Raw genomic sequence first — 16526 nt, forward strand, 5'->3', positions numbered from 1 at the left:
TAAAATGCATCACCTGAAAGACCTCTCAGACACCACCATAGTCTGTACATAAGAAGTGGACGTACATTGGTTTGTGGGGCTACGGTTTTGAAGCATTTTGGCCGTTGCCATCTTGGTTTTTTGCAACCAGAAGTGACACGAGAGGGTGGAGCTAAGTACAACCTAACGCTGGATATAATAAGGTTAAAGGAAGTTCATAAGATGTACCCGCATTAAAGAATATGTAGAATATTACTACTGACATTCTTGTAATATTACGTCACAACGTCTGCTGTAGTAGCCGTGTGTTTACTACGTGTTTATTTGCATATAGAGCGGGGAAGTGAGATCGGATCACAGGTGGTTTATTATCATAAAATACTACTTAGCATTAGTTGTTTCTGTTCTGTTAGTTTACTTTATAAGATACTGCAGGTTTAAACTATATCAGCTGTTAGAGTTGCTCTGAAAACTCCATCAGAGAAGGTTTCCAAGCTGCTGGCGTTGCCTAGCAACGTCTGCTAACCTGGTGGGCGGGGCTTATGGAACAGTCTTCCTCTGATCTGTGATGTCACGTTCTACAGTGGCTCTGATGCCTTTATGACGTCAGAGATGTGTCTACACTAGAAGGCTTTAAATATCTCTAACATTCACTGTTAGTCAGTACAGCAGCACGGCAGCGTGAGACTACAAGCCAAGGAGTTGGACCATAATAACAGTACAGCATTAATTCCAATGGAGACATTAGGAACATCACACAGAGAGGACATGGCCCAGGTTTATGTACGTGATACCGTTGGCCCGCTGATCGCGGCGTTTCTCAAACAGATCACAGCCAAACAGTGGAAACTGGTTAAATCAGGCAGACCTGATGAAGTCACCACAATACTGACGGCAGACCTGCTTTTAGACATCATAACAACCTCGTCTAAAGCCGTCTTGAAAGCTCTCGGGAGCGCAACTGTGGTGTCCGAACAAGACGTCAAATCCAGTCTGGGCAACGTGATCCCTGAGAGTTTTGCGACGGCTCTGGACGTTACCGGCGAAGCCCGGTGTGTCAGCGCGGAGCGATTGACCAGCTTGATCACTAAAGACGTCGCAGTCAGCGTCAAAAGTGCCCTCTCCAGTCCCGAGGGCAGGATCGAGCGTGTCACTCCCCCCCGCAGACTGAACATCATGATTCATCAAGCCTGCAAAATGTTAAAGGCATTCGCAGGCAAGATGGAAAGTGTGTTGTCACCGTGCACAGAGGGAACAAGTCCAGCCACCCCCCAGGAAGAACACGTGACTGAGCAACCAGAAAGCCCAAGGAGGGGTTCAACAGCGAACTCTGACATTGAGGTTGAAGACATCCTATCTGATGAAGAAGAACTTGAGAGGGCGTTGAAGAGGATCATTGAACCTCTCTTCAACTGCATGCCTGAGGAAGCTGGTAGGATACCTACAGTCTTCATGTTTAAAGGTAATGCACAAGAGATTGTTCGCTCCCTGAGGGAAGACATGATGGACGACTCAGAGACTGAGACCAAACCGCCCAACAAAGGAGTCGGAAAGAAAACCAAGGCCTTTCTGGCAAAGGCCTTTGTCAAGGCTTGGTTGTACCGGACATCGGCACAGATCAAGGCCAAATTCTACCAGGACGCCAAAGTAGAAAGCAGACAGTCGGTGCAGTCGTTCATGAAGGAGGTCGATGATCTGCTTGAAAAAAGAGCAGAACTACACGCTCTTCTTGAACTGGATCCGTTCACAATCATTCCCAGAAGTCAAGTGGTGATCCTCACACGGGCCTTCAGCAGTCTCCTCAACAGACACCTCCCACATGGGCTCCAGCACCACCTGTTCTCTCAGTCACCTGCTGACGTGTTCATACAGGACAAAGTGCTCTCTTTCCTGGCTCTGACCAGTTGGTGGATGAGCTATAAGGCCGGTCGCCACATTGAACGGTTGACACAAGATCTGGATTTGATGCCAGAATCAAAATCACCGATATTAGAGAGACCCGGATCTTTGACAACTGCTGCAGAGCCTGGCCCGGTACGTGAGGAAACGGGCCACGGACCTGCGCTGGATTTAGCGTCACAGGAAGAAAAGAGAATGGCCGTCCAGATACTCGTGGAACAGCTGGTTTCGCGGACATTCAGGAAAGTCAAAATTGACTGGTCCGTGAGAGACCCCGAGGCCATCACCAAGCGCCTGTTTGAAAGAACGTGGGCCGAAGTGGAGGGTGTGGATTTTGATGCCACCTCAAAGACGTGGAACAAGCTGGACAAGGTCATTCTCCAGGACCTGTGTAAGAGGAGGGGCAATGCAGAGATGGTGCTGGTCTTCATGTCTATGGCCGACCCAGAGTTTGATACCTGTCTCGCCTCCTTAGTCAAAGATCACCTGACGAAACCAAAAAAGACCAGTTTCTTCTCACGTGTGCGCAAAGCCATCTCCTCTATGTTCTGTAGGGGAAAGGTTGGTGTTGTGTAGGCGACAGGTGATGGTAGGGTGGACTCCAGGTGATCTGGTTTCTCCCACATTCAGGCTCTCAGTGCCACCTCAGTAGTCAACAGTGTGTTCTCTACTCTGGTGGTACGTCTGGGTTTACTCCGGGTGATCCGGATTATCCCACATTCATATGCATGTGCATATAAACATCTAATAACTAATTACATCAAATCAAAATAATAAATAATAAATAATAATATTACATTTCTGCTCATCTCTCTCATCATCTTTGTAACTGTTTATATGATTTAATGTTGTTTAGATTTTAAGTTCTGGGTGTTTGTAAAGCACTTTGTAACCTTGTTTTGAAAGGTGCTATATAAATAAAGTTATAATTATTATCATCATGTGCTGTAAGAGCTGTAAATATTCAACTCAACTACAAATTCACATTTGTATAGTATACAAAGTAAAGTGTGTTCCTTATCAGCAGTGTTTATTCAGATGAAAACTACTTGCATCAGCATTAAAGTTGTAGTCATGACCCAGAGTAGTCAGTATGGATGTTAGTTTTAGGGCTGCTAACGTGTTACTCATCTGCTTCACCCAATTCATTTTTATAAAACCAGTTAACCTTCTAGAGCTCCAACAGCTCCGATATTATTGCTTTATTGCTTTGCATTGAGGGATACAGTAGGTGAGGTAGACAGGTCCGATGCAGACTGGAGGTCGCCGTCTGGATAGCGCACGTTCAGAACCATAAATGTAAAAAACTTTATGAACTGGATGTAGCTTGTTTTTTCTTTCAAAAGGTTAAAACCACAAAATACAGAGCAGCAGTTATGTGCATTTACATTTAGACACACAAAGCCGACCGCGTCTGAAAAACATCGTGACATTTAAAATGAGAGATCACAGACGGGGTGGTATATGTAACGGTGAAACACTCCAGGTCGGCCGACTGTGATTCTCTGAGATCCAGGAATCAGGATGAGCAGCGAGAGGAAGGAGGAGAGACAGTCTTTCCTCCCTGACAGGCTGAAAACCACATCTGCTTTTACTGAGGGAGATGAAGATTTGACTCAGGTGGAGCTGAGAGAGCGACGGTATGACAAACAGTCCTCACACCCTGCAGGTCAGATCGTCTGAGGGAGAGGAGAGGAAAACAAACAGAGGACGGTTAAAGTGGTCTGAAGAATTTCTCATGATTTAACAGAAGAGGAGATAAAGGTAAGAAGAGAGGAGGAGAAAGAGGAGGAGAGGGTTCACTTTGGCTGAAGACAAGACAGAAACAGATTCACTGACGCTGAGAGATGAAAACGATATTTAGGGGATTTCTCCTCACTGAGGTGTTTCTAATCATTAATAAATATGACAGTGTAGAGAGGAAATTAAAGATGCTTTGATAAGCACACTCTTCAGATCCAAGATGACGAGTTCATGAAACGTTTTCTCAACTTTAAACCATCAAAAGGAAATAAGTGTTTTTGTTTTGCTGAGCAATTAAAGAACCAGTTAATCAACCTGATCAGGTGCAGAGACGTCAAGGCTTCAAAGTTACTGCTCTGCTCTGGAACAAAAACTCCCGACACACCGATCATAACTCGAACCATCAGTCCCGTCTCCTAGAAATGATGTTCATATATGACTAATCTGCAGCAAATACAGCCGCAAAATGTTGACACTGAATGTGTCGGTAAAGTCTTTCCAACAATATCCGCTAGTAGCAGCGAGCACTGTTAAACTTTCTTATGGTTGTGTTTAGGCGTTTGCAGCTCTTAGTTAAAGTTAGGGGAAAGGTTGTGGTTTTGGTTTAATACAGAAAAAGTCTGCAGTGTCAGGAGTCAGGAGATGAAGCAAAAAGGTCCAATACCATAAAGTGACTGTAGGAACAAGGGATAGAGATGAACACACGGGGATGAACGAAGACAATCTGGTAGAGGAAACAGGGAAAACCAGGAGTATATAAACAGGAGGGCAAATCAGCGGCAGGTGAGTAACTGAGAGCAGGTGGGAACAATCAAGGAGGCGGAGAAACACACGAGGGCAGGAGCTGAGCTTACAGCGCAGAAATTTCCCTGCAAGGTTTTTGGTTTAGAAAACATTCACTGAGAATCAGACGGGCCTGGAAGTTGAACCAAACAGCAAAGGAAGTGTCTGGATGAGGACTAGATATTTGTGTCTATTTATATTCCTCAAAGCAGGAGTTTGCTGAACACCAGATTATCCATTTCACACCATTCAATTGATTCAGAAACCAATTCTGGTAGATATTTTAGGAGAAATTGGACAATTTCCCGAATGTTTTTGGTAAGAAGAAAACCACCAGATGTGAAATGTTAAACTATCGTACCTGTAGTGTTTCTAACCCGTTTTACCTCCAACGACATTACACCGGTCTCATTCCAGTCAGGGTCTCGCTGTGGTCCAACCGGTCCCTCTGCTGCCACGTCCATCCTCTAGTGGCACTTCTGGTTGCAAAAACCAAGATAGAGACGGCCAAAAACCAATAACCAAAAACCGAGATGGCGACGATCAAAAACCAAGATGGTGACGATCAAAAACCAACGGCATTTCACCGCTTGCACAGTTAACATGCTGCTTTTTATTCCTACACTTCCGGTAACATACAGGCACCACATCACGTGTCCGGTTAACCCTTGACCTCCCGACGGTGACGTACACTACGGTACCAGAGGCTTAAAATTATCGTATTTTGTGGAAAATTATGGCACGCATTGTCATAACCACGACAACAAACAGGAGTAAATGTGCAATTTTACAAAACACTTATTTAAATGACTTTAGGACACACCTACTAATCTACCCACATGGTGTTTTTAAAGCAAGCAGATGTAGATGATGCGTGAAGCGGTGTGAGCCATAACTCCAGTTTTGTAATAGCCTACTATTATAAAATTAAATTACAAGACAGCAGGACTGGAAGCCTGTTATTATTCTGCATGAAAACAGTTAACACCGTAATATACAACTAACTAACTAAATAAAGAACTGGGCTCACTGGTGCGTTCAAATCTCTCATGCAAACTCTCAAATGTCACAGAGCCACAGAGCGGAGAGAGCGCTTTGGGTTCAGGCTGGTGCACGCCAAGGGTAGAGTACGAGCAGGGAGGCAGGGAGGCGTCTGATTGGTTCTTTCCGAGCGGACCTCGAGGCAGTGATTGGTAGACGTTTTTACAGGATTACAGCAGCTACAGATGACGGTTCTTTCTCACTCCTTTTTCAGAGCTCATCAGTAATGGATCACTGTCGGAGTGTAAAGACCATTTCAACCAATAGAAAAGATAGTGAATACAGGAGAACATCGTCAACCCTGCCTTTAATTAAAATGAGTACTAATAACTACTAATCATCACAAGATGGTCAAATTATCGTACATTTTGACCCTTTTGGCGTTATTGATTGAACATCGTACAGAGGGCAAATTATCGTACATCTTGCAGCGCTGAAAACAGTGAAGTGTTATCAAGACAAAATGCTTCTTTTCTATTTTAAAAAACTCTTCTGTTTCAAGCCACCACATTTCAGGAGGACAGGAGGGGGAGCTGCACTTCATCATACTGTCGACCCGTTATTAATATTACACCTGTGTCTGGTGTAACGAGTCCTTGTGCTGTTGATTTACTGTATTGATGAAAGTGACTGAATGCAGTATAACATCGGTGTTAAGATGCAGGTAGAGATCTTCCTGTCCGGTGTGCTGCAGCAGGGTGGGGTTGTATCAGAGCACATTGTTAGTCTGCTGCTGCTGCAGCTGGTTTATATCTACCAGCCACACTCTGAATTGCAATCTTTGCATTTTGATATTCTTTTCTTGCACGAGTCCGGATGATGAGATCCTCGGCTACTGCTCTCCAGAGACGCTCTGCTCGTACCATCATTCACCTCCTCTCACCTTCTCTCTTACTTCTCTCTCTCCCTGTAATTCACCTTTTCTCTCCAGTCTGTCTTTCTTTCTACCTTCTTCCTCATGCCATATTTCCAGTTCTGTTCCCCCCTTCTTCATTTCTATTCTCCCTAAAGGATGCAGAGAATTAGAGCACATCTTCCTCTCTCTGAAGCAGCGAGTGGAGGAGCTGTGAGCTATATGATCATTAAAACCAGGAGGAGGGTCATCCATCATAACTCCCTCCGTCTCTTGTGTTGCAGTAAATTGCTCTTCTCTCCCTCCTGTGAGCTTCACGTCGGTGTTTCAGAGCTACAGTATTTGTCTGGCTGTGTTGGGTAAACACGCTGCGTCTCTCTGGGTTTGTGTTTACGCAGCATCATTAGTTTTATTACTGTAATCAGAGCTTCTTTAGTAGGAGTTTCTGTTTTCTTGACAATCGTGTTTTTATTGAGAGAACAGAGAACACAGTCTTTTTATGTTTGTTTGTTGCACTATAAATATTCCCACGGTGTATTCATTAAAACCACTGTTTAGATTTATCTGGTAACATAACTTTGCACATTATGTACATATAACTCATCAAACAGACCCTTTCCTCCCTGTAGACGTAGCTGTATATATTGTTTTAGTGTGTTTTGTATATCATCATATTAGTATTAACAATTGTTTTACTCGTCACTGCCGAGGTGGCGACGGTCGGAGCCGCCCACTGTGAGCTTCACGACTCTTCAGAAACCTGTGGGCGACGTCGAAGAGACTACGTCCATATTTTATACAGTCTATGATATAAACAGACAAAATATAGGAATATAAGAAACAAGACTTTTCCAGAGCATGAAGTCCTTAAAGGTCTAGACCAGGGGTCCGCAGCCTTTACAATCAAAAGAGACATCTTAGGCAACAAGACATTCTGTCTGGAGCCGCAAAACATGTGATCATTGTGATGAAGGTAACACAGTTTATAGTGTTAGTATATAGTATATAAGTCTTAACGCAGTGAGGGCCAAAGACACAATGTACTACGGAGTATTAGGGCCACATTGAGGGAAAAAACATCTGAGATTTACACAATAAAGTCAGAATATTGCGTGAAAAAAGTCGTAATATTACGAGAATAAAGTCATAACTTTACGAGAAAAAAATTAAATAACACGTAAAATTACTACTTTATAATATTATGACTATTCTTGTAATACTACGACTTTCTTCTCGTGATATTATGTCTTTATTCTCTAAATCACCGATTTTTTTTTTTTTCTTGAAGTGGCCCTAATACTCCGTCGTAGCGTCGTAGCGTCGTACCGTCGTACCATAGACCTACAACAATGATAAATAAAAATGAAAATGTCAACAAAAAACAGTTATTCATTAACAAGTTTATAAATCCACAGGGAGCCACTGGAGAGGACTTGAAGAGCTGCAGGTGGCTGATTCCTGCTCTAGACTGTGTAGGATTTGGCGGCATCTAGTGATGAGGTTGCAGACTGCGACCAGCTACACGGCTCCTTTAAGTAGTTCCAATAAAAACTTTGATTATTTGAAAGACAAGTTGCTATTTCTTTAATGCTGTGAGTACCACAGATGAAACTCGGGGGCGTGAAGGCCAAAACATCTCAGCAACAATCTGAAACGCAGGATCTGTTGGCTGAGAAGTCGCTACCTGTCGTATCGTGGCATTTAAACATCAACAAACATTTCCTGTATTTGGCTGATTTCGCTGGAAAGCTGAGATCTGGATCAGAGTGACTCACTCCCTCCTGTGACCGACTGTTTCCTCCACTTCACTCGCTCCAGTTTGGAAAAAGAAAAAAACTCTTTCCAACATGTTTGGTCGCAGGAACGAGACACATTTAGTCTATTATGTGACGTGATATATGCAAGTATAGAAGGATGCAAGATAATGGAGCATCAATGTAATATCATTTCTCTTATTTTGTTTTTTTCAAAGGCATGAAAATGTCCTTTTTCTTCTCCTTTTATTTTAGTGTTGCAGGACTGACTCAGGATCTGAAGTGTGATTAATATCAAGTGCTGCAGGATCCAGAAGCATTCAGCCTGAAGGATTCAGCCTGTCTGTAAACTCTTCTTCTTCCTTTGTATCTGCAGTCACCAGTTGATGCCGGAGGCTTTAAATCGCCTCTACGAGTTTTAAAACGTGTGTATATATATATATATATACTGTGTTTGCATACTGCGTGTGACACTGCGGTGTCTCTGAGTGTTCGTGCTTCTATTTAAATGACAGCTGAGGAAGTGAAACCTCCGGAGACCCTGAAGTACACATCATCATCTCATCAGTGTGAGAGAGAGAATCGCTGCTCTCATCGATGATGATGATGCTGATGATGATGATGATGCTGATGATGATGATGATGATGATGATGATGATGATGATGATGATGATGATGACATCATGTGGTCAGCTTTGATGATCACTTTCAGATTTTTTTGATTTTTATCCAATCAAATCCAGTCCAAAGACTGACCAGAATCTGGTTTCATTTCCTTTTGAGGATTTTATATTTACTCTGTGTTATTTTCTAGAAACCTCTTTGAACCTTTACGTCACTAAAATGAAGATTGCAGTTGTGTTTTTGGTCAAATTTTGTCCTTGATCAGCCAAAGTCTTCCTCGTCGTTGACGAAGTGCAGCTGGACTGAACTCAACGAGATGTTAGTAAAGAAAAGTGTTTAGAATCGTTCTGCTGGAACAGGAAGTGGAAAAGAGCTCAACGTGGTCAGAATGACTCAGATTCAGACCTGGAGACCAGAGAGACGCTCGTTTTATCCAGCAGGGAGGAGCAGGCGGGCGGAGCTTGTTCTGCAGCCAGAAGATTCAGGTGTCGTCAGAGACAGACAGACAGACAGACAGAGGGACGGATGGACGGACAGACGGACGGAGAGACAGACAGACAGACAGACGGACGGACGGACGGATGGACGGACAGACGGACAGATGGACTGACGGATCGACGGACTGACGGACAGACGGACGGACAGACGGACGAACAGACGGAGAGACGAACAGACAGACGGATGGACAGACGAACGGACAGACAGACAGACAGACGGACAGACAGACAGACAGACAGACAGACAGACGGAGAGTCGGTGAGACGGACAGACAGAAGACAGACGGACGGACGGACGGACGGACGGACAGACGGACAGACAGACAGAAAGACAGACGGACAGACAGACAGACAGACGGACGGACGGACGGAGAGACAGACAGACAGAAGGACAGAAAGATGGACAGACGGACGGACAGATAGAGAGACTGACAGACAGACGGACGGACCGACAGACGGACGGACGGACAGATAGAGAGACTGACGGACAGACAGACAGACGGACGGACGGACGGAGAGACAGACAGACAGAAGGACAGAAAGATGGACAGACGGACGGACAGATAGAGAGACTGACAGACAGACGGACGGACGGACGGACGGACGGACGGACGGACGGACAGACGGACAGACGGACGGACAGATGGAGAGACGGACAGAAAGACGAACAGACTGACAGACAGTTAGAGGTTTACTGAAGCCGTCATGTTCTCCTGGCAGAGAACCAGATCTGTTCAAACATTTGTCTTCATCGGATCATTAAAATATAATAGTAAACGAAGTGAGTGTCTTCATCCCTCCCCCCCCCTCGTGGACCTTTCTGCTCTCCCACACCTGCACCAGGTGAGGACAGCCGCCGCCTCGGGAATACCGTCGTCATGACAACCGTGTCCCATCTCTCTCCCCTTTATCCCCTCGTGAAGACGTTGGAAGGTAAACACCCGAGAGAGGAAAAGTCTCCGCTGCTGCTGCTGCTGTTTGTGTCTCATCAAGTACTTTAGTTAGGTTTAGGAGAAACATCCTGGTTGGGTTTAAAATAAATACGTAAACTAAGTAAAATATGTTCAGAAAACACGTAACATAAGGACGGAAAAACACGCCACGAAGAATAACTCAACAATACTTTACTAGGACACGTTCACCGGTCTCCTGGTTGACAGTTAGATGTTACTCTGTGTGTGATTGGCAGCCTGAGAATAACTTTATCAAACATGAACGATCAATACAAACTAAAAACAATTCAAATAGAGGCACTGATGCATTCATCTCCTGGCTAAGTGCACATCGTCTCCGTCCTAATGTGAGCTCATCTTCTAGTTCAACAGCTGAAGAGGAACTAATGACATGTTGTCCTAATAAACTAATCGATCTAGATCTGCAGCCGGTCCTGTTCTGGAAAAGTGAAAGAACTGCAGAATGAACCGTAATATTCATATTCATATTCATATCCATATTATATACAGTATGTGTTTATACACTTTCCACACAGTACGCACTACATCGTTTTATCAGTTGGTACACAAATATATCAACATATGTTTTATACTAACAGGAAATAATAAGTGACGTTGGTCGTAAATCAAACTGTGACTTTGTAAAGTTACCAAACAAAGATCTCATTTAATACTTATTTTTTCTCCTCGCTTTGTGAAGCCCCTTCATTCTCCATTTCCTTTGTGCATTGAGGGAGAATAGTGCACATCAACACAAACATCTACCTTGTTAGTATGCATGCTGTCTGCTTTGACTCTACTGGACTAAAACAGACTGGAACCTGTTTATAGTCAGAATGTAGTGATGAATCAGGACACAACGTGTGAGTCAGACAGGTTGTACTCTGCTGCCCTCTGCTGTTGAGGAGCGTTCACTGCATGAACCAATATGAACGAGATCTCCGTTTACAAAAGATTTAATATCTGATTAATTGTGTTTCTTTCTTTCTGGATAACATCTTTAATCTGTTCTATGTGATGCAGTAACAATCCAATTCATCTGTAGTTTTACATTTGCTGGGATGGTTTGGTACGATGGTTTCTATAAAGATCTTGTTTTTGGTTTGGTAAAATACTGAATACGTCTTCAGGCCTCTTAATATCCTTCAAATGGAGCAACCAGAGATGAAAATCCACTTTCTGGTTGAACTGTTCACATGAAGGCTGTAATAATAATCTTCATTTATTTGAAGAGGTGTGAAGAGGATGTAAATCACTGCTTTACTAGCTGCTAAGTGACTGGAAGTGAAGAACAAGGATGAAGGTTTTGCACTGTTTTATATTAACAGTGACACTAGCTGAACCGTACCGATGGCGTAGTGTAATCATTAATCAGTAATTAGTAATTAGAGCGGGTCGTACTGTAAAGGAGGGTGTCGTATCCTGTACAGATTGTAAACACCTCCTATAGGCACATTTGTGATTTGTGATTTTAGACTATACAAATAAAACTGATTTCACTAAACTGTGTGAAGGTTTCAATCAGCCTCTCACCTGTGTGACAAGTTTACATTTAAAATACACCTGACAGCAGAAGAGTATTATATTATAGTATAGTATAGTACAGACGGATTGAAGAAAATAAATACATTTGTTCCCAAGCTATTTGTATTTGTGTCTGTGTTATTATATTATGTTTACTATGCTGTACTACAGATTGCCTGTTTGGGGACATTAAAGTTTTCGAAGTTATATTTTATTAAAAAAAGTAGAGTAAAAAAAGATTTTTTTTGGCATTTTACAAAAACGATGGATGAACAGATTTACTTAACGCTTCTTTATACTTCACATAATTTATTTGTATCACAATTAAAAATGCATAGAACAGTATATACAAAAACAGCAAAATATAACTTTATTGAAATAATCAAGTCTTTCTAGGTATTAAAAAACAAAGCCATCACACTTAATGTGGTTGAAAGATAATCTTACACACACATATACAGTACAATACAAACATCAGGCACAGATGTGGTACTCGTCTCTGACTAGTGCAGGTGACAGTACACAGTAATCACAAGATATACTCGTGAATGTGACAGTTAATGGCTTAAAGGTTTAGATATTTCATCCAAATCCTGACGGATTAAATGCCCAAACACCGGAGCACCCATCACGTCATGTCCATTCATCTTCCCCTGTTGACTAATACATTTCACTGCTTATTGGTGCTAATATGACGGTTTTCTACATCCACATAGCTTCTAGAGAAGTTGAGAAAACGACCCACCCTGGCGACGGAGACCAGAGAAACACTGACTGTCCAAACACACAACACAACGTGTGTGTGTGTGTGTGTGTGTGTGTGTGTGTGTGTGTGTAAAAGAAACAGGAAGAAGTCCTTCAAAGCAAAATTACAAAATAAAGCACAGTGAGTGATAAAGGTTTTAAATTGGAGAGGACAGAGACGTCAGACAGTTAAAGCAAAAGTTGCCAATCATCAGAAAGAATGAACAATTATTAAAAATAAGTGATGACTTTTTTAAAAAGCATGTAAACATTTCAAGTAGCCACAAACTGTGTGGCGAGGACAGAACATGTGACCTGTTATTGGTACGAGAGTGCAGTGACGATGTTGAGCAGGTGATGCTTCGGGTCTCTTTCTCTTTAGTGTTTGTTTTATCCTACATGGAGTTAGATGGATTCTAGCACATTCAAATAGTGTCCAGTAAGTCGGTAATCCCAGAACCCAGAAAAGAACCTCACGGTGATTGTCTTAACTTTTTATTTTTCTCTTGTGTGGAAAGACCTGACACCGATGTAGGCTAAAAGTAACAGCAAAAAAAGTCACACTACAGTAACAGACAATAAAACGGAGAGCTGTAAGTGACCATTTAGAGCATCTGAAGAGTCAGAGACTGAGATAAGGAACGGATGGTTAAAAGGTGAAATAAATAAATGAGGTCGGGGACTACGGTTTCGGGTCCTGGAGTCGTCAGTGTCTGTGTAATAAAGCTCCGAGTCTTAACAAGCTGAAGATGAGCATCCTGACCAGCAGGGGGAGCTCTAACAGAGGCGTAGGAACGTCACCCTTCTTCTCTCAGATCACATCAAGCGTTTAACAACCAGGTTCAGGGTCAGACTGAAACCGATTCTGTCTCGGACCGGGTCCCGAGTGTGAATACTGAAGACACTTGTTGAGCTGAAATGAATGAAAGTGGGTTGACCCCAAACCTGGGTACTGATATACATTCATGTTCACACACTTCTGAGAGAAACCATAGAAAGAGCATCTCCTTCACTGAGACGTGAGACAAACTCTCAATATGTGTCCCGCTGTGTCTCACATGCAGCTGAAAACGGACGCAAAGTAAATATGTGCAGCGTTTTCTCTCATAAAGCGAGTAGACGACTAAAGACTAAAGCCGTACAGCAGTGAGCGGAGCAGGACCTTTCATTCCAACAACATCTTAAAGCTTCACCAACAAACACAAACGCCTGGAAGAGAAGGTCAAATAAAGACAATAAGAACTCATCTCCTCCATAAGGATACGAAACATTCTGAAACGCAGCCTTCAAAATCAGATCAGTGAACATCGCAGAGACAGTTTGTTAAGTAATGAAAGCTTTAGGTAGCGTAGGCATGTGTAGAGCTGTGTTTAAGCATTTTAACTGTGATTCACTGACATCCCAGTAAAGCAACAGCATTCAACACGTCCACATGAAGAGCTGCAGACACTCGGGAGGCAAGTTATAGCGAGTGTTTCAGACAGAAGAAGCTCTACGCCGGCAGCTCTGAAATATCTCTGAAAATGCACTTAAGGGTTCGTATGAGCAGTTTGTGTTGAGAACCTGAAGCAGAATTAGAACAGCATTTGGATTTCTACATCAATGTCTCAAAAAAAAAAAAAAAACCAAGCCCAGACCTGCTGAGCTGAAGCCGGACTCACATTCCTGTTTCCTGAAAGCAAAGTGTGTCTTCACTCCACCAAACACCTCCTTCTGAAGCTCTAGGGATGAAGCTCTGTTGTGATAGGAGATATCTACCAGTTAAAAACAAATAATAAGACACAGCACAAATGATGGGAACCTATTAAATAAAAGGAAGAGCGGGACCTTTGGACTTTAGAGATTTAAGATAAAACAAACTCCTTTTCCAGAACGGTTTGTAAATGAATACAAACGTTGAAGTTCTTTCTGAGGAGTTTAGTTTTAGTCGGAGCGAGTCACAAGTAAATACTTTAGGGAGTGTGGATGGGAATAGCAGCATGAACTGAGCCTCCAGCAACAATCACTAGGACGTGTTCACCAGGAAGCTCTCTTAAAGCTGGCAGCAGGGAACCACCAAGACGTGAAGTTTAAGAGCTTCACGAATCTCTCGTTTGAAATGTTTAGACACTCAACAGTGCTGAAAATAAAAGCTGACACGGTGTCTTTCCTCTTGAGAGTCCCAGGTGGACACATCCCAGCTCTTAGTCTCCTCGTTTCTAGAATACAGCATTGAGACGCTCCGTCACGGAGCTCACACACACACAGTGTTAAAGCATCATAAAGGCCTTATAAATAGTTGTGATATAAATATGTGCACGCAGAGAAAGACACAGTCACTTTGGGTGAAGCTCGTGCGACAGTAAAGCAGGGTTAGCTCGTCTACGGAAGTCTGACGTCAAGTCAAAATACTATGGTGGCCATTCTGAAAACATCCTGCCTCATTTCTTTAGAGGAACAATTCACCAGCTTCTCCGAGCTGAGGCTTCAAGTGACCAGTTTAATAACATCTTAACTTAAAGCTGCCGACTCGAAAGTCACGACCCTGTTCAAAATAAAATATCTGTCTCTTTGACCTCGACATGTCTTCGTCTCTCGGGCTGGTTCAGTCCCATCTGTCAGTGACATTTCAGGTCCGGACTGCTGAGCCAGGCCCAGATCTGGATCATCTCCTGCGGCGTCCTCGGGTGAACCAGCATTAGACTCTCGTAGGCACAGGGGTTGTACCTGTACTTCTCCTCGATGTTAAAGGTCCTGAAGCCTTTGTGCTTCTCGGGGGCCAGCCCTAGCTTCCTAAGACACATCCCTGTGTAGACATCGTCTATCGGGTAGAGCGCTACGCGTTGGGATGCGTCATGCAGGCGAGCGGCGAGGTTGCCAGAGTACAGGTAGCCGCCTCCTCCTGCGTACGGAGGGTACGTCCCGATGTACATGCTCTCCGGGATGAAGTATTTCACCTTCTTGTCTCGATGTGGCCCCGCGTTGGTGATCACATCACCCACAAACAGGTCCCTGGCGTTGGGCTCCGAGAGGCCCTTGAGGAAGTCCAGGATGCGGTAGGTGTTGACGAAGACGTCGTCGTCTCCTTTGAAGATGAAGCGAGCACCGGGGCAGCGAGTCTGAATCCACTCCAGGAACAGAACTTCTTTGACGGTCAAATTGAAGAAGGAATCCCGGTAATCCCACTGGATGATGTCTTTATGGCGGACGCTCTCAAAGTCCAGCATCCCGGACAGGTCCGGGTGGTGGTCCCCGGCTGTGGCGTTGCCGAGAAGGAAGATGGTAACCACCGTCTGATTGGCTATAATCCCCGCCCGTCCCCAGGACTGACGGATGGCCTGGCGGCGGTCGAAGTGCGGCGCCAGCGACTTGACAGCCAGGAGCAGGAATGGCGGCTCCTTACAGATTTCCGGCTGGTCCACCATGATCGGGTAGGACCGGCAGTGCATGTAACTCAGGAAGTCCTTGAAGCGGTCCGGTAGGTAGTTGTAGTCTTTCACCTGAGTGGTAACCCTGAAGTTAGGCTGGCAGGGGTCGGAGGTCACACCGGTGTCGTTAAGCCAATCGGGCATGTCTCCGGTGTAGCTGTCGTTGGCTATCAGGATGGGATTGTTCTGAAGGTTCAGAATCTGCTGCTGGCGGTTCCAGTAGGCCGGACTGGGAACCAGTTTGGTCCAGAAGGGTTTGGAGGGGATGTTGATTTTGCGACGGCTGTTTTTGTCTTGGCTGCTGTGTCGGGTGATGATGATGAAGATGAAGAGGTTGACCATCGTCACCGTCACCACAAGCTTCAGCCTCCTCCGCAACAGCGCCATGACGGCGTCCTGCACCCGTCACCACCTGAGCAGACACAAATAAAGACGTTAAGGACAGGAAGGTCAGAAAGAGGATGGGAAAGGGGGGGCGGGAGAGACCGCGACACGTAAAGGTCGTGACGCACAAGCCGCCGGCCGGCCGCCGGACAGTTTGGAGGCATAGGTGAGCGTCTGACGGTCTAGTTTCTATGGTGTGTCCTGCACCGTCGGCTCTAGTCTGCCTGTGTTGGAAGTTTTTTGTTCGATTCAGCAGGTTGAATCGGCGACGGAGCCGCTCAGTCAGAGAAATCACTCTGATTGGCTGTTCAGTGTAAATGAATCAGTGCACAAGAACAGAA

General features: G+C 44.2%; 1 protein-coding gene across 5 annotated transcripts in view; it reads right to left on the reverse strand.

Annotated features, from left to right (window-relative positions):
- Nucleotides 1-715: 715 nt before the first annotated feature.
- The window catches only part of b3gnt2b (UDP-GlcNAc:betaGal beta-1,3-N-acetylglucosaminyltransferase 2b), a 45781-nt gene continuing 29970 nt past the window's right edge, over nt 716-16526 (reverse strand). For 4 of the 5 annotated variants that reach the window (XM_037781928.1, XM_037781927.1, XM_037781924.1 and 1 more), the window contains one exon: nt 11943-16213. In XM_037781928.1, the coding sequence (XP_037637856.1) occupies nt 14992-16188 (1197 nt within the window). In that variant the 5' untranslated portion in view covers nt 16189-16213 and the 3' untranslated portion in view covers nt 11943-14991. Of the gene's footprint in view, nt 3558-11942; nt 16214-16526 lie in introns of those variants that run through there. The other variant, XR_005208498.1, reaches the window with a different exon arrangement.

This window comes from Sebastes umbrosus, chromosome 10 (genome assembly GCF_015220745.1).
Source record: "Sebastes umbrosus isolate fSebUmb1 chromosome 10, fSebUmb1.pri, whole genome shotgun sequence".
In the NCBI taxonomy this organism is placed as follows: Eukaryota; Metazoa; Chordata; class Actinopteri; order Perciformes; family Sebastidae; genus Sebastes; species Sebastes umbrosus.